At 37.6% G+C, this 18,808-nt stretch overlaps 1 protein-coding gene across 1 annotated transcript in view; it reads right to left on the reverse strand.

Moving 5' to 3' along the window:
- Positions 1-18,808, reverse strand: part of LOC117062424 (lysine-specific demethylase 6A-like) — a 215,907-nt gene that overhangs the window by 174,720 nt on the left and 22,379 nt on the right. Inside the window, 1 exon segment of the mRNA XM_033175981.1 lies at positions 11,131-11,180. Coding sequence (XP_033031872.1) covers positions 11,131-11,180 — 50 coding nt within the window.

The following is an 18,808-nucleotide window of genomic DNA, read 5'->3' on the forward strand; positions in this document are numbered from 1 at the left end:
ATTGGGTCAGATAATGGCCCAGCATTTGTGGCTGAAGTTGTTTAAAACTTATCCCAATTACTAAAAACAAGATGGAAACTGCACACTGCATACCATCCCCAAAGTTCAGGAAAAGTCGAAAGGATGAACCAGACAATAAAGCAACTGTTTAAAAGTTCTGTCAAGAAACCCACCTAAAGTGGGATATGGCTCTGGCCATGGTTCTCCTTTGAATCAGATGCATCCCAAACAAGCAAACTGGATACTCACCCTATGAAATTCTCTTTGGAGGGCCTCCCCCTCTTATTTTCCAAATTAAAGGAGATCTCAAAGAAGTACGGGAACTAACAATAAGAAGGCAAATGCAAGCTTTAGGAACAACCATGAGAGAGGTGCAAAGCTTGGTGCAAGAAAGACTGCCAGTAGGCCTAACTAGCCTAGTTCACCCGTACCAACCCAGGGTCTCTGTCTGGGTCAAAAAGTGGAACCTGTCCACATTAGGGCACATATGGGATAGGCCTTTTATAGTAATCATACTTACCCACACTGCTGTTAAGGTTGCTGAAGTTGTTCCCTGGAACCACCATAGCCAGTTAAAGCCAGTTACTGCCCAGGAAACATGGACCAGCCAGCCAGACCCCGATGATCCCACCAAACTAACCCTAAGATGAGGTGCCAACAGAGATCAAACCTAAACCAGTCAACCTCAGATCCAACTGTTAACGAAAAATCGTTGAGACCTGCTATACTCACAAAACCAGAAGCTGACTATTCTACACACTGCCAAAGCTTGAGGAGTGTTCAGCAGATAAGTAAAGTAGATATGGGCTATTTTAATACTTATTGCTATTCTAGTAGTATTTGCTGTACTATTGTTATATTGCCATTGTTGCCAACCCTTGCTTTCAGAAAGGAACATAGCCTGCCTGTGCCTAGTCTGAAGATGTTACTCTCTGTTTTACTTATATTAACTATTATCTGAAACTTACAAAGCAGTGAAAATACAAATGAGTTTTCCATGTGCACCCAAACTACTGGGGTAAGGAACACACAGGTTAAAACCTTTATATATCAAACCATTATAAGCAAATAGGCTCCCTAGGAATTTGTGTATATAACCAAATTACTTATTCAATGTGTGATGTTGGTGATAATCAGCCCTATGTCTGCTGTGACCCCAAACTTCTACCTCGAACTTGGTGTGACATTTGTGAAAGGTCTGAAAAAGGAACTCTTTACAATTCAACCCGATACCCTCCATCAATAAACGCAGTGTGTATCTGTGTTTAGATGCCTGCTAGATAATAAGAACACCCCTTAAAACTAAAGTAATAACGGCGGCCCCAATCTGTTATGGCAATCCTTGCCCTAGAGTCATGTCAGTGTGTGTCTCTCATGGTTGCCACATTCTGACTCCAAAAGAGAGTTGACTGCAACCACTTGTATCCTGTACTGGATTAGAGATAACCCGCAGTCTCAAGACATACGTTTCTCCAGAAACCTCTCCACAGATTGCTATAACTATGATAATTGTGTAACAGGAAATTCCTGTAGCCTCATTGAATTTGTTATTTCAAATCGGATTGGGCAATAGGCACTGAAGTTCCAGTTGGATACAGTGATGAAGCCACAGAAAAAGAGGCGGATCCTAAGCTAGAGAGATGAGGCATTAAATACTCCAGGGTGCAAGCCTACCAACAGCACTGTATAGTTTTTATATTATCAAAAAGACTCAAGCTCACAAACCTCAGCAACGATTTAAAAGTTTCAAGTCATTCAGTGAAGATATTAACCAAGTAGTTCCTGAGCCATCCTTTATCACTAAAAATCTGTTTGTGCAGTTAGTTAAGAACATAGCAGGAAATCTAGGAGTTATCTCATAGTATGTATGCAAAAGACTGACATGGAGGATAGATGGCCTTGGGAGGTAAAAGAATTGCTTCCCCAGAACAACTACACTTTAATTCTCTCTGCCACAAATGCTCCAGAATTAATCCCTACTGGCTATAGTACTTGGCTTTTAAAGGTTTCTATTATAGGAAGATACTGCATACCTCATTGGGGGACTACCTATCCACACCCAGCAGGCAAATTAGCCTGTTTAGGGCAACAATACTACAATGAAACTATATGAAAAACTATGGCAGACAGAAAATAAAGCGGGTAAAAATAACTGAAGGCCATCTCATTTTAAACCATTTTCTAGGTTCTCTTCTTTAAATCACTCTTGGGATCAACCAAAAGCACAAAACATGGTAAGCATCAACATGGTAAGCACCTGCAGGCCTCTACTGGATCTGTGATCAGTGAGCCTACAGGCAGGGGCCAGAAAAACGGACAGGAGCTTGTGCATTAGGTGTTATTAAACAATCGTTCTTCCTGTTACTCTTGAAGCAAGGAGAAGCTTCAGGGTTTTCCTATTTATGATGAGCCTAGAAGTAAATGTAACAAAGGAGCAGCAGACTTAAAGGAAGATACAGAAATAGGGGACTGGAAAGACACAGATTGCAGAGAGAATAATAAATAATTATGGCCTGGCCACCTGGGTGCAAGATGGATTATGGGGATACTGTACTCCCATCTACATGATTAATCGCATCATTCGGTTACATGCATTATTAAAAATTATAACTAATGAAACATCTAAAGCTTTAGATTTATTGGCTGTACAATCTATACAGAATGAGAAATGCAATTTATCGAAACAGACTGCCATTAGATTATCTGCGTCTGCAGTAAATTTAACTAGACTAATTGTTGTTTAGAAATTGATGACAACAGGTAGGCAGTTATGGAAATCACTGCCACAGTGAGAAAGTTAGCTCATGTTCCAATCCAAACTTGGAAAGGTTGGACCTCAGACTATCTTTTTGGTGGATGGTTTTCATCTTTTGGAAGATTCAAGACTCTCATAGGAAGTGTAGTACTTCTATTAGGCAGCTGTCTAATACTCCCTTGTTTACTGCGTCTCCTGTTTAGGAACATACAGTTCACTACAGAAGCAGTAGTGGCTAGACACACCCCTCCCAAATAATGGCACTAAATAAATATCAGCCATTACCCACAGAAGAAAGTTCATCTCAAGAGAAGGTGGAGAATTATGAAACTAACATAGGTTTTTTCTAAAGTAGTTTCCTTTCCCATGTCTCACCCTCTTTACCTTCTATATGGATTGTAAAACACAAATGTATAGGTATGGGATAGAAGAGTTAGGCCTTAAACATCACTTATAAAAATAACTTGTTGAAGTATAATCTGACTTCTACTTATGCACAGGCAAATGGCGCCACAGAAAATAGTTAAGTTCAGCTCCTGACTGGCTTACTCGTGCTTCTCTCTAGAGAACAGGTGAAAATTCATGCCCCCTACGTGGATGGCTGGTTAGTCAGTGACAGGGAAGATTCCCTGAAAGATGGAAACAATCTAAAAAGACAGGTACAGCCACGGGGAGGACAGCAAAGGCTGAGAAAAATTTAAGCCAGGGAGCCAGTCTGCTCCCACAAAAAAGTTAAGTGACGCTAAAAGCAGATACACTGGCAAAGCAACTCCCCATGCAAACAGATGAACTGCCTTTTGACAGGCCTTTGACTCTGTCCTACTATCCTAGCATCATGTGCATCATCAGGAAAAAGGTAAAAGCTTTCTAATAATAGTTTATTTTAAAAGAAAGCTTTTAAACGGGGAATGTGAAAGGAAAATAAAATAAAATAAATAATAAAGCCAAAAATAATAAACATAAATATGAAATAGTTAACATTAATACAGGTTACTTAGAAGTTACACATAGGCTAAGAAATTTAAGTAGTCCCTCCCAGCATTGCTAACAAGTTGCAGCTGCAAGCTTATCTCAACCTTCCAAGCTTATCGCCTGCCTCCAGACCCCTGCATGTTTCTGTAATTCCTGTTTTCCATTACCCCAGCTCTGTCCAGCTTTGAGGTTGACTGGTCAAGATAACTAAATTTTAAGCTTTCTCAGAACTGCCACAGGGTTAAATAATTTGTCTTTGTCTGAAACCGGTATCCTGCCTCATTTTCCCGCCTCAAATGACATGTAAAGCAAGCCTGCATTCTTTGTCAGGGTCAGTAGCCATTTTGTGTGTGAGTCTGCTGTTGGCTCAGGTGCCCAAATTAAATAAAGTTGTCTTTGGTCTGCAAAGGTCTCTTTGTCTTCCTTGCCCGGAGTTTTACTGTGACATATGATCACCGGGTCAACACAGATATTAACGTGAAAGTTAAATTCTTTGAAACACACAAAAAAGAAACACAATAAACCAAAAGCAGTGAGAAGTGAGACACAACAAAAGCAGTGTTAACAGGAAAATTTACAGCACTAAATGTCCATCTTCAAAACGTATAAATACTACAAATTATGAATCTAATGATGCAACTCAAGAAACCAGAAAAGCAAGATCACACTCAAACCCAAAACTAGCAGAAGAAAAAAAGACCACAGGATCATTAAATGGAACATAGACTAGAAAAACTAATTACATTAAATGGAATATAGACTAGAAAAATGCATGACTAGAATTGTGTATGTGGGTGTGTATTAGCTCTAAAAAAACTAATTTTCTTGGCCAGGCGTGGTGGCTCACACCTATAATCTCTGCACTTTGGGAGGCCAAGGTGGGTGGACCACTTGATGTCAGGAGTTTGAGACCAGCCTGGCCAAGAAAGAATCAACAAAACAAAAAGTGACTTCTTCTAAAGGGTAAAGAAGAGTGATAAACTAGTAGTTAAACTAACCAAAAAAGTAAGGGAGAGACCAGAATAAATAAAACAAGAAATGAAAAAGGGAACACTATAATTGGTATCACAGAAATACAAAACATTATCAGAGACTATTATAAACAACTATATACTCATAAACTTGAAAAGCTAGAGAAAGGATAGATTCCTGTGAACATACAACCTACCAAGAGAGAATCAGGAGGAGGCATCATCAGAGACTATTATGAACAACTACAAACTCAAAAACTTGAAAACCTAGAGAAAGGATAAATTCCTGAGAACATACAAACTGCCAAGATAGAATCAGGAACAGGCAGAAAACCTGAAGAGACAAATAAAAGTAGTGAAATCAGTCAGGAATTACAACGTCTCCCAACAAAGGAAAACGCAGGACAAACGGATTCATAGCCAATGTCTGGGAAGTATGAGGTTGTGGAAGGGAGATGGATGATGAGAAATCAGTTAATAGGTGAAACATACATTATTTGGGTGATGGATAACATATTAAGTGCCCTAACTTGATCGCTGTGCAATCTATGCAAGCAACAAAATTGCACATGAACCCCATAATTTGTAAAATTAATTTAAAAAAGCATTAGTACTAATCCTTCACAAACTCTTTCCAAAATTAGTCCATTTTTCACTAATGGACAGAACAACTAGGCAAAAGAGTATGAAGAATACATTAAGACAACATTTTGAACTAACTATACCTAACAAAAATCTATCACACTTCACTAACAATAGCAGGATATACATTCTTCTCAAGCACAAAAAAATAGCTCTTGGACCAGGAGTGGTGGCTCACACCTGTAATCCCAGCACTTTGGGAGGCCAAGGCATGCAGTTCACAAGGTCAGGAGATCAAGACCATCTTGGCCAACACAGTGCAACCCCGTCTCTACTAAAATACAAAGAATTAGCTGGGCGTGGTGGTGCACACCTGTAGTCTCAGCTACTTGGGAAGCTGAGGCAGAAGAATCCCTTGAACCTGGGAGGCAGACACTGCAGTCAGCTGAGATCTGCCTCTGCTCTCCATCCTGGCAACAGAGCAAGAAGACCCTGCCTCAAAAAAAAAAAAAAAAAAAAGAAAAGAAAAAAAACCCAGCTTTTGAACAGTCCTTATGATAAGCCACAAAACAAGACTTAACAGTTTTAAAAAGTTTTTAAAATAATATATTCATACAAAGTATCTCTTGTAACGACAGAATATATTGAGTAATAAAACATAGAAAATTCACAAATTGTGGAAATTAAACATATGTTTGTAAATTTGTGTGTCTAAATTTCCAATGAGTCAAACAAATCAGTAAATACTTCATAAGAATTAAAAGATAAAATACATCTTCACAGAACTGATAGAAAGCAGTTACAAGAATGCTCAGAGGGCAAATTAAAGGTATAAATTCCATTGCTAAGAATTAAATCCTACAAGTAACCTGCTCTTCAAAAAACAAAAAACAACTAAACCCAAAGCATGTTCAAAAAAAAAAAAAATAGATATAAGTAAAACTTTAATAAAATATTATCATCTGCAAACACAGATAGTTTGACTTCCTCTCTTTCTATCTGGAGGCTCTTTATGTCTTTCTCTCCCCTGACTGGTCTGGTTAGAACTTCCAGTATCATGTTGATCAGTGGTGGTGACAGGCAGGGCATCCTTGTTCTAGTTTTTTTTCAAGGGAGATGGTTTCAGCTTTTGTCCATTCGATGTGATGTTGGCTATGAGTTTATCACAATGGCTGTTATTATTTTGAGGTAGGTTCTGTCAATGCCTCCTTTGTTAAGGGTTTTTAACATAAGGGAATTTTCAATTTTAACAAAAATCATTTCTGTAATCCAGGAAAGGAATTGTGGTATAATACACACCATGGTATACTATGCAGCCATAAAAAGGAATGAGATGATGTCCTCTGCAGAATTCTACATGGACGGAGCAGGATGCCATTATTCTGTTGCTGTACTAAGTGAACTAGTGCAGCAACAGAAAACCAAATACATATTACTAACAAGACACCTGAGCGTGCTTGAGGGTAGATGGCGGGAGAAGGATCAAAAAACTACCTATTAGGTACTATGCATGTTACTTGGGTGACAAAATAATCTCTACACCAAACCCCTATGACACTCAGCTTACCTGTATAACAAACCTGCACATGTACCCTGAGCCTGACAGTTAAAAAATAAAATAAAATACCTAGAAATTAGTGTAAATTTGTTATTTCAACTGTAACAAAATTATAATACTTATACACTGACAACTAAAAAATATTTTGATACAAATGTTAAAAGTTCCAAATAAGTAACAAGAGGGCTGGATTTAGCGGCTCACTCCTATAATCTACTTTGGAAGGTCAAGGAGGGTGGACTGCCTGAGCCCAGAAGTTCAAGAACAGCCTGGGTAAGTGTGAAATAAATAGATAATTAAATAAATACACATGTCCTCTGTTGATATCATTTCAATATAAGTGTTCATGGGGCCGGGCGCGGTGGCTCAAGCCTGTAATCCCAGCACTTTGGGAGGCCGAGACGGGCGGATCACGAGGTCAGGAGATCAAGACCATCCTGGCTAACACGGTGAAACCCTGTCTCTACTAAAAATACAAAAACTAGCCGGGCGAGGTGGCGGGCGCCTGTAGTCCCAGCTACTCGGGAGGCTGAGGCAGGAGAATGGCATAAACCCGGGAGGTGGAGCTTGCAGTGAGCTGAGATCTGGCCACTGCACTCCAGTCCGGGTGACAGAGCGAGACTCCACCTCAAAAAAATAAAAATAAAAAAAAAAAATAAGTGTTCATGGAATGTACCATGTAATATTGTTAAGATGACCCTACTCTTAAATTTGAACTACATATCATAATTCCTGGTGGCTTTTGGCACAAACACAAAACTAATCCTGTGGAAAATACAAGGTACCTAGAGGAGCCAAAATAACTTTACAAAAAAGGAACCATGCTGAAAAAAATCATACTAACCAATCTGAAAACTTACTACAAGGAACACTAATTAAGACATGGTAGCACTGCAATAATGACAGGTATGTATCTAAAATAGAAATTAAGAGTCCCGAAAAAAGAAAAACTAAAAAAAATTCTTTTTTTTAACTATTACACTTTAAGTTCTGGGATACATGTGCAGAACGTGCAGGTCTATTACACAGGTATACATGTGCCATGGTGGATTGCTGCACCCATCAACCCATCTTCTACATTAGGTATTTCTCATGCTGCTACCCTTCCCCTACCCAACCCCTGTCAGTTCCCTCACAGACCCTGGTGTGTGATGTTCCCCTCCCTGTGTCCATGTGTTCTCATTGTTCAACTACCACTTCTGAGTGAGAACATACGCAGTTTGGTTTTCTCTTCTTGTGTTAGCTTGCCGACAATGATGAAAACCTTTAAAATTTATGGTAAGCCTGAGGAACTGTCATAGCCTAAAGGAGCCTAAAAGAAAGACATGAGAAGTAATAATGTTATATTCACGATGGGATCCAAAAAAAAAATTAGGTAAAAACTCTGGAAATCTGAATAAAGAATGAACTTTACTTAATGCTAACACATCAAGACTGCATAATAAACTTTAACAACACATGTACCAGATTAACATAAGATGTTATCAACAGGGGATTATGTATAGGCACATTGTGGTATCTTTGAAATAATCTTGCAAAGCTAGACTTGTCAATAAAAAATAAAGTTTACTTTGAAAAAAACGAAGACAATGAGTAAAAGTGATGAAAAACAACCAATAAATCTTAAAAAGCTTGGTTAAATTCTGTGCGGAAAAACTACAAGATCAGAAAACGGTGGTTCAGAAGGTCCTCTGTTCATATACTCCATAGTAGCAATAACTTGACAATGATTCACAAGCGAAAGTGGCTTTGTGGGAGCTTTGAATTCCAAGTAGAAGATAGCAAAACTCTGAGACTAACAATTGTTTGGCAAAAGCAGGCCTGTGCCCAGGTGACAGTTTTGCCAACAAGGTCCCCAGCTATAGTCCTATCACCCTGCAGCCTCAATCATAATAACACTGAATAGCAACGATTCAGGCACTATACCCAGGGACATAGATGCCACACTATGCCTTGGGTAATGGACTGTGAACCCCAGTCCCGCAAAGACTCTGAAACTGCTCTGTAACTTGGCTACAGACCTTACTAGCCTCAGGCCAGGACAGGGTTTTGCCTAATCAGTGGTTTCCTAGTTAGGCAAAACTCTGTCCAGTATGTGCCCTTGAGGTAGGCCTACTACCCTGTCAAATTGCATATTTTAAAGCAGCACTGTAATGCAGCTCCAGCTACCAGCCATACTGACCAACATCCTAAAAGCCATCCTGTCTAAAAACCATTAGAAACACCTGCCTCAGACCCCAATAATAGGTGTCCCAACCACAGACTCTACTATATATCCAGTAGCAGCCACCTGACCTGGTTCCTATCAGTGATCCCAGAGGCTAATCCCAACAGCCCAGGGTCCAGAGAGGAGGTCTGTAAAGACTGGAAGAGGTATTTGCTCTTTGAATACACATACAGCCAAAATGACACCAGCAAAACCAATTAATAAAGCTCCAGTGACCAAGTACCAAGTACAGTGACCAAGTGCAAGTAAACTACACGGAAAAGAATTTGAAATAATCACCTTAAAGAAGCTGAATGAGATGAAACATAAGACAGATAAGTTAAAGAAATAGAGAAAACAATGAATGAATAAAATGAGAGCTTTAACAAAGAAACAAAAACCATTAAAAAAAAAACAAACCTAGACCTGAATAAAGAACACAGTAACAAAACAGAACATTAACAGCCTCAATAGCTGACGCAAATATGAAGAAGAATCAGCAGGCTGGTATACAATAAGGTCATCTGAAATTAGCTGGCAGTTGTTTCAAGCTGGTGTCTGGAAACAAAAATGAAATCAGCCAGTTAGATGGAAAAAAAAAAAAAAAGTAAAAGTAAAGAGTGCATATGAGACTTACAGGATATCATCAGAAAAACAAATATACATTTTTTTTACACAGAAATATATATAATTTCCCAAGGAGGAAAAAAAAGGCTGAAATTTAGAAAAATCAACAAAATAGTAGAACAGGAAGTTCCCTGCTCATATCAAAATTAACTCAAATAATCAAATACCAAAATGTAAAAGCTATAATTATAAAACTCTAAAAGGAAAATACTGATAAACATGTATGATGTTGGATTTATTTAACAGATACATTTAAATTAGTCAGTCACCAGTAAAGGCAGAAGCAACAAAAGAAAACACTGTATTTATACATTTTGTTGTTTTCACTAAACATACAATACAGTTAAAATATTTTTTCCCATCATTTGTTGCATGGACACTTGCTTGTTTCTGCTTTGGGGCTTTTATGTACAATGCGGCAGTGAACATCTGTAGCCTTGCTTTTGTTTGAACATGTAGTTTTATTTTCTTTTATTATATACCTAGGAGTGGAATTGTTTGACAAGATAGTAACTTCGTGAAGAGTTGCTAGGTTGTTTTCTAGAGTAGTCACACCATTTTACATTCCCACCTCAGCATTTAAAGATCTGTTTCTCTACATCTTAGCCAACACCTGCTATCTTTAAAAAATTTTTATCATCCTAGAAAATATGAAGTGGTCTGTAGTTTCGATTCTCATTGTCCTTATGACTAATGTTTGAACATCTTTTCGTTTATTGGCCTTTGGATATGCTTATTTTTGGACAAATGTCTATTCTGATTACTTTTCTTCCATTATTTCTTGAGTTGCAAGAGTTTTAAAATATATGTATCTGGTTATTTGATCCTTACATGATTTGCAGATTTTTTTTTATCTTTTGAGTTGTCTTTTCAGTTTTGATAAAATTCTTTGAAGCACCGAAGACTTAAGTTTTGATGGACTCCATCAAAATTTGTCCAGAATAGGCAAATATATACAAACAGAAGGGAGAGAGACAGAAGGGTATGGTGTTTATTTTAATATTATCAAAATGTTTCAAAATTAATTGTTGTGATGACTGGACAACTCTATGAATACATTAACAACTACTGAATCGTACCCTTTCAATGAGTGAATTCTAAGCTATATGCATTATATGTCCATAATGTTTTACCAAAAACAAAAAATCAAAATAAATGCGTATCAATATATGTTTTGTACTAAGTAGTTTTCATTTTTAATTACATTTCTTTCCCACTCAAGTAATTCATGAAAGCCAGAAATAATTTTATTTATATTAGGAATCAACACATGGCCTTTCAAAGTCTGTGACTACAACAGGACTTTCCCTTTACCTACATTATATTATCTATGGTTAACCCTCATAGCAGTTACAACTATGAGTAATATCATGGGTTACATCCTATGACAAGATAAATGTATATTGAGTATGATTTGCCATAAAGGAAATCAAAACTGTCATTGAAAATTTGTACCAACCTTCCAGTAGTCAGACTGTAAACTGTAATATCTCTGATATGCAGATAATGCTGGAAAAGAAAACATAATTATTAGCCAAATCACATCCCATTTAAAAATCCACTGTAAGACATTAAATAGATATTTTAATATAAGCTGCTCAACATGCCCATCCATTAATAAACAATAAAAATCAAATAATCTAAATTTGATGGCTTACTAATTTAATCAGGTATATAAAACCATCATCAGATCTTACCCATGCACTCGAACAAACATAGTATCTTAGCAATTACTTGAATCAATTTGACCTCCTTCAGGGAGCAAAAGTAATGGCAATCTTCTAGAGGTATTCTCCACTATGATAAAGTTTTCTAATTTTTCTTAACATGCAATTTACTTTCTACAAAGATAAAAATTCAGTCACCTAAGGTGCAAAATAACTCTTTGAGATGCTTCCCTTTACACAATCAGTAGACTACTATTATCTATAGTTTAATTCCAAGTTAGGATGCCCTATGCCCTAAAACCTATCTAAAGGCAAAAAGGGTACTCAAATCATATAGAGGAGTTGTTACCGACAGGCTACAAAAATGCACAAAAATAAAATCGCAAAATAAAAACATAAAAAATAAGTCATAAAAGCACATTAGAATTAGTGGAAACATTAACAATGACAAAACTAGGAAAACCCATCACTTTATCCATTTAACTCAGAATCTCTGAAAAACAGCTGAGCAATGATTACATTCCTGGGGATAAGCTTTTAGGATAAACTATTGCAATAAATATCATCCAAAAGTCAAAAATAAATTGAAAAAAATGAAAAAGAAAAAATAAACTGAAAACAGCAGAATGCCAAAAGTGGCAGACTGAACATACTGTAATAGGCAGAGGATTCTGTCTTGAACAAACATTTTTACAAATTTCAGAGATTTTTATAATAAAGATGTAAACGTTAGCTGAAATGCTTTCACTGAATTTAACCACAAAAAGCTAAGGTGTGGGGGTAAGCCTATTGAGGAAAACTTGCTTTTTTCAAACAATTATAAAATGACAAGACAGAATTAAAAAAAAAACAAATTTAATGCTCAACAGACAGCAGCATATATAAGAATCATCTCACGATATAGGCTATATTTATATGACTAAAATATTTACTTTCAAAACAAAAAAGTGCAAAGGAGTGACATCCAAAAAAGTAGCCTGAAAAGATTCGTAGACACTTTTTCAAGAAAGGCAACCTTAAAGTCTCTCTATAGCTGTCTTAAGGGCACTATTCAAATGGAGAAAATTTTACATAAGAAAATATATCAAGTTCTCAGCAAAAACAGTGAAAATCTATCTCATTTTAGCCTGAACTAATTCTTTCTCACACCATTCCTACTTTACCCCAGCTCAGTAAGACAGGACCAGTAGACCCACCAAAATATAGTGTTCTCTGCTGCTCCTGTTTTAGGGCTAGGCTAACTTCTCAATAGATGTAAGCTACCAACATTTCCCCCACTCAGCTTAGTATTGCAGAAACTATATTAAAAATAAGTGGGGGCAGGCGCAGTGGCTCAGGCCTGTAATCCCAAACTTTGAGGGGCTGAGGCAGGCAGATCACAAGATCAGGAGATGGAGACCATCCTGATTAACACAGTGAAACCCGTCTCTACTAAAAATACAAAAAATTAGCCAGGCATGATGGCACGTGCCTGTAGTCCCAGCTACTTGGGAGATTGAGGCAGGAGAATCACTTGAATGTGGGAGGCAGAGATTGCAGTGAGCCAAGATCATGCCACTGCGCTCCAGCCTGGATGACAGAGCGAAACTCTGTCTGGAAAACAAAACAAAACCAAAAAAAGGGCAAATGACAAGACAAGAAGCTGCTTTGCTCTCCCATGCCCACAATGGCTAACTGGAAACTCTAATCCAGGTGCAGCAGACCAGTAAAGTACTGATGCTCAATAGCCCTTGATTTAAATAACTCTGGATAGATTCCACGTAAAAGAAGCAAGCAGACTAAAGACCATAGCTCCTACCCAGTGCCTACTCCTAAAGCACAGGGATCATTTCAAGAGTAGTGGCCATTATCTCAGGCTCCAGACCTTGAAAAGCAAAGTTTCAACTCTAGTGGAAAAAGATCATGGAATGCAGTAGTTTCTCTTCTACTGTGAATTTATTCAGAAAGCATTTGGGGATGTTCAAGCCCAAGAATATCATAGAAAACATGCAGATTTTTACAGATAAGCATCTAGTAGCTTCAAAAGAGCAAGTATCTAAACTGCAGACTGGCTAGAAGTTTTACAGAGAGAAACAGGGAGAGAAAGAAATCTCTGGGGTTAGAAAAGTCCTGAGAGGTAGACCTCAAGAAGTGTTGCATGAATGAGAAATGTGGGACACTGTTCGGCATAAACACTACAAGTAACAATTATTGGGAAAAAAGGAACAGAAAAAGGAACAGAAAGCCTGAAGAATACCACAGTGGTAAATTCCCACCATGTTACAGGTTATCTTTTTCCCTTCTATCCTACTACATTTGAAACTGAAGAAGCCACCATTCTGGAAGCACCAAAAAGAATGAAGGCAGACAGGGTGGAACTAATTTCAGTAACTAAAGGACCAAGGAAAAAGGCAATCCAGCAAGACAGAAAACTGAGAATGTAATCTGTCCACTGCAAACAGTACAGAAAAAGAGTTCCCTCTACACACAAAGTTTCTACACACAAAGTTCAAGTAGAAAGCACAGACATCTATCATTTATCAGGCTACCTATTGCGTTAATGTGAGAGGATGCCAATAAGGGAGAAAGAAAAGAATTTATCTGATGGCTGGTAATGAGGCTCACATGTCCTCCACTGAAAGTAGCCTAGATTTCACACTCACATGGCGGAAACAAGTTGCCTGCACATGTTAGTGGCATCAGAGCACCCAGGTGGAAGTTAGGATTTTAACCACAGGCCAGAAATAAGGAAGCCTGGAAGAATAATGGAAACCATGTGGGAAGCCAAAACTCTCATTTCAGTTCAGCATTAACAAAAAGCCTAACTCAGTGAAGAATCTGAACTTTAATGTTCACCTGGCAGTAAGAAACAGCAATACAATTTACTGTAGATTAATATAAGATCCTAAGATCCACCAGCCAGGTGCAGTGGCTCACACCTATGATTTCAGTACTTTCGGAGGCCGAGGTGGGTGGATCACTGAAGGTAAGGGGTTAAAGACCAGCCTGGCCAACAGAGTGAAACCCCAACTCTACTAAAACTACAAAACTTAGCGAAGTATGGTGACACATACCTGTAGTTCCAGCTACTTGAGAGGCTGAGGCATGAGAATCACTTGAACCCACGAGGCAGAGGTTGCAGTGAGCCGAGATAGCACTACTGCTGGGCAACAGAGGGAGACTCTGTCTGATAGCATAACATAAAACCTTTCAAGATCCAGTTAAAAATCATTCACCATATCCAAAAAAAAAAAAAAAAAAAAAGTAAATCACACTGAATGAAAAAGATGGGAGAAATGTTTGAATATATAACAAATTTTAAACTGGAATAAAAGTGCTTCAAAGAACAACAACAAAAAAAGGAAAAATGAGAAAGTCACAGTAAAGAAATAGAAGCTACAAAAGGCAAACCAATGTAAACTTTAGAACTTACAAATGAAATAGTCAAAATAAAGAGCTCAGCTAATAGCCTCTGTGGCACAATGCACACAGAAACATCATTAAACTAGAATACGGAAAGATAAAAACTACTCAAGCTAAGCTAACAAGAAAAAATAAACTAAGGCAATGAAAGAATGCAGCCTCATGGATCTGCAGGTTATTAATCAGCGAACTAAGTGTCATTACACTCCACAACGAATGGAGAAAGAACTAGTTGTAAAATATACTTAAAGATTGGTATGAAATTTCTTGAAATGTGAATGAAAAAGAGATGTGGATGCTAGCCATGATAAAGCCCCTACACCCTTCAAGGGCCCTCACACTAACATAGGGGACTGCCTGGAGATCATGCAAAGGCATTGCTCCAGAGAGGGAGGTCACTTTGGGACCAATGCACTGCTAGAGCAGTAAGCAACTGCAAGTAACTAAAACAACTGTGAGGAGCAATAAACTCCAATGACTCACATTTCCCAATATTAAAACCTCCTACAAAGCTACTGTAATCAAAATAGTATAGCTAACATAAGGACAGAAATAGAGACAATGGTAGAATAGAGTTGAGAACCTGAAAATAATCTTTACATATATGATCAATTGATTTTTTCACAGAATGCTTAGTCCACTCTTGAATGGGCAGTTTAATTTTCTCAAGCAAAAGAATGAGGCTGGTCCCCCAACTCACATAATATACTAAATATAATCAATTATTTATTAAATATAAGAAGTAAAACCAAAGAAATCTGGGAGAAAATCTAAAGATTCTTCATGTTCACGAACATGGCAACAGAGAGGGCATCAAAAGCATAAGCAACAACAGATAAACTGAACTTGATCTAAATTAGAAACCTCTGTGCAAAGCTCATTGTTAATAAAATGAAATGAAAACCTATATGATGGGAGAAAATATTTGCAAATCATGTTTAATCAAGATTTATCATCGAGAATATACAAAAAACTCCTAGAACTCAGTAACAAAAGACAAGTAGCTCAACTAAAAAATACATAAAGAATCTGAACAGACATTTATCCAAAGTTGATACATAAATGGCCAATGAGCACCTGAAAAGATACTCAACAGCATTAGTCACTAGGGAAATAATGCAAATCAAACCCACTATGAGACTATCGCTTCACACTGTAATGGTTACAACAGGAGGTGTGGGGAAATAGTAAAAAACAAGTGTTGGCAAAAAACTGGAAATCTCCTCCTTTAATGGCAGGATAGCAATAATGGGTACAGCATCTGCGGAAAACAGATTTTCTTACAAAAATTACTATTTTTTCAGCAATAAAAATAGCAATTCCACTCCCAGCTAACTTGTCAAAAGAACTGAAGGCCGGGCACAGTGGCTCACGCCTATAATCCCAACACTTTAGGAGGCTAAGGCGGCTGGATCACCTGAGTTCAGGAGTTCGAGACCAGCCTGGCCAACATGGCGAAACCCTATCTCTACCAAAAAAAAAAAAAAGACAAAAATTGGTTGGGTGTGCTCGTGGGTGCCAGTAAACCCAGCTACTCAGGAGGCTGAGGCAAGAGAATCGCTTGAACTCAGGAGGCAGAGGCTGCTGTGAGCCAAGATCAGGTCACTGCACTCCAGTCTAGGTAACAACAACAACAAAAAAACAGTTAGAAGTGGGGACTCAAATAGATGTCTGTATACTAATTTTCATAGCACATTTCCAACAGACAAAAGGTAGGAAAAAAAAAAAGCATTCATCCAAGATGATCAGTAAACTGTGGCATACACATACAATAAAATATTCAGTAATAAAAGGAACAAAGTAGTGATACATGCTGCAATATGAATGAACCCTGCAAATATTCTGCTGAGTAAAAACAGCTGACACATACAATATGATTTCATTTATATGAAATATCAATAACAGGCAATCCACAGAGACAGAAGGTAGACTAGTGACTGCAAGGACCTAGCTGAAGAAAGGAAGAAAGAGTAGTGACCAATAAAATAACATTTCAACCAAAGAAATATATACATTGTAAACTGTTTTAAAGAAAACAAACAGGTCGGGCATGGTGGTTCACGTCTATAATCCTGGCACTTTTGAAGGCCAAGGTGCGCAGATCACCTGAGACCAGGAGTTTGAGACCAGCCTAGACAACATTGCAAAATCCCATCTCTACCAAAAATACAAAATTAGCCAGGAATGTTGGCAGGCATCTGTAATCTCAGCTACTCAAGAGGCTGAGGCAGGAGAATCACCTGAACCCAGGTGGTGGAGGTTGCAGTGAGTCAGATCATCACTTCATTTCAGCCTAGGTGTCAAAGTGACACTCTGTCTCAAAAAAAAAAAAAAACAAACAAAAAAAAAAACGAAAGAAAACTAACAAGGATCTATGTCAATGATTTATTGTAGCATTATTCACACTAGCCAAAAGGTGGAAACAAATCAAGAGTTCACAAACACCAATGGATAAACAAAAAGTGGTACATACATACAATGAACTCTTAATAAGCCTTAAAAACAAATGAAATTCTAACACATATTATATGAATGACTAAATTAAACACACGACAGGTAAAAGAATCCAGACACAAAAGGAAGATTATTGTTCCTTTTGCATTATTCCACTTATAACTTACCACAGAAAGATATGTTCATACAGATCAAGGCGTAATATAGGCAAACAAGGGCTGGGTGTGGTGAATAGGAATTTATAGCTGAATAGCTATAGAGTTTTGTTTGGTATGACAAAAAAAAAGTTTTGGAAGAGTGGTGATGGCTATGATGTACTTACTGCTAAAGAAATTTAACACTTAAAAGTGATTTAAATGGCAAATTGTGTTATATACATTTTAACATAAAACTTTAAAAAAAAAGAAAAATCATTTTTCTGGAATAAGTAAAAATCTCTCTCTGGAAGGGATGTGAAAATTCAAAGATCAGAATGACTATCCATAGTCATAGACTATCACATACCTAAAGCACATGAATAATAAAATTTCAGAGTAAGGGTAAGAATAACAGATTTTCTAAATTATCATCAAAACATTTCCAATATGAAGGACATGAGATGCTGATTCACAAGGACACATAACAGACTAAAACAGGCCTATTCTAAAACATATCAATTTGAAATTTCAGAACAAAAGTTCTATATTCCCAGTTTTTAGAAAATAAGTATTTTCCTAAGTCTTCAACATCCCCAGCACCTGTGACTGTCTAACCCAAATGACCAGGTACATCAATAGGACAAGACTAGTCCCTTCCAAGTCGACTTTCTTGCCTTTCCCTGATTAAGATCTAGAAACATTCAAACACATCAGTAAAATTCTCTTTAGTCTTTTGCTTCAGTATTCTGTCCTGACCCCTAGTAAATGGGTTCCACTGTCTATGGTTCCACATTCTCTCAGCTCCTGATGCTGGGTGAGGCCACTATCTGTGAGTTCCACCTAGATGACCCCTTGTGTGATGTGCCAGGCCGGCCTCTTCTAGAACCTGTGAGTAAAACAAACCCTTTAATTTCATTTGCGTCATCAAGTATAACCTCCACAGCCATAATGGAACAATCCTAGCAACCCCCAAAAGACCACTTACTCCTCTATTTACAACATAAGGACAAAGACTTCCGGGGTAAGGCACTGAACAACAGGTCACATGAAAAAAATTCTTATTAAAGAGCCTCAGACTCCACACTAGCAATTCCAATACCAAGAAAATGGAAAATAACCTTCAAAATTATAAAAAAAACCCATTTCCATCCTAGATTTAAATATTCAGATTATTAATTTACAGTGGCAAGGGGAAAAGAAAGATATTTCACACAAACATATATGTGAAGTCTCAAAACATTATCTCTCATGAATCTTTCCTTAAGAAGCTACTAAAGAATGTGCTCGTCCAGAAAATATTATACACTGGGTGAACATAGGAGGCTCACACCTATAATCCCAGCACTCTGAGAACAAGGCAGGTATGGATTACTCAAGTTCAAGAGTTCAAGACCAGCCTTGGGTAATGAAACTCTGTCTCTAGAAAAAAAACACAAAAATTAGCCAGGCATGGTGACTTGAACCTGTAGTTTCAGCT

The sequence above is a fragment of the Trachypithecus francoisi genome, unplaced genomic scaffold, assembly GCF_009764315.1.
Source record: "Trachypithecus francoisi isolate TF-2019V2 unplaced genomic scaffold, Tfra_2.0 Contig00131, whole genome shotgun sequence".
Lineage (NCBI taxonomy): Eukaryota > Metazoa > Chordata > Mammalia > Primates > Cercopithecidae > Trachypithecus > Trachypithecus francoisi.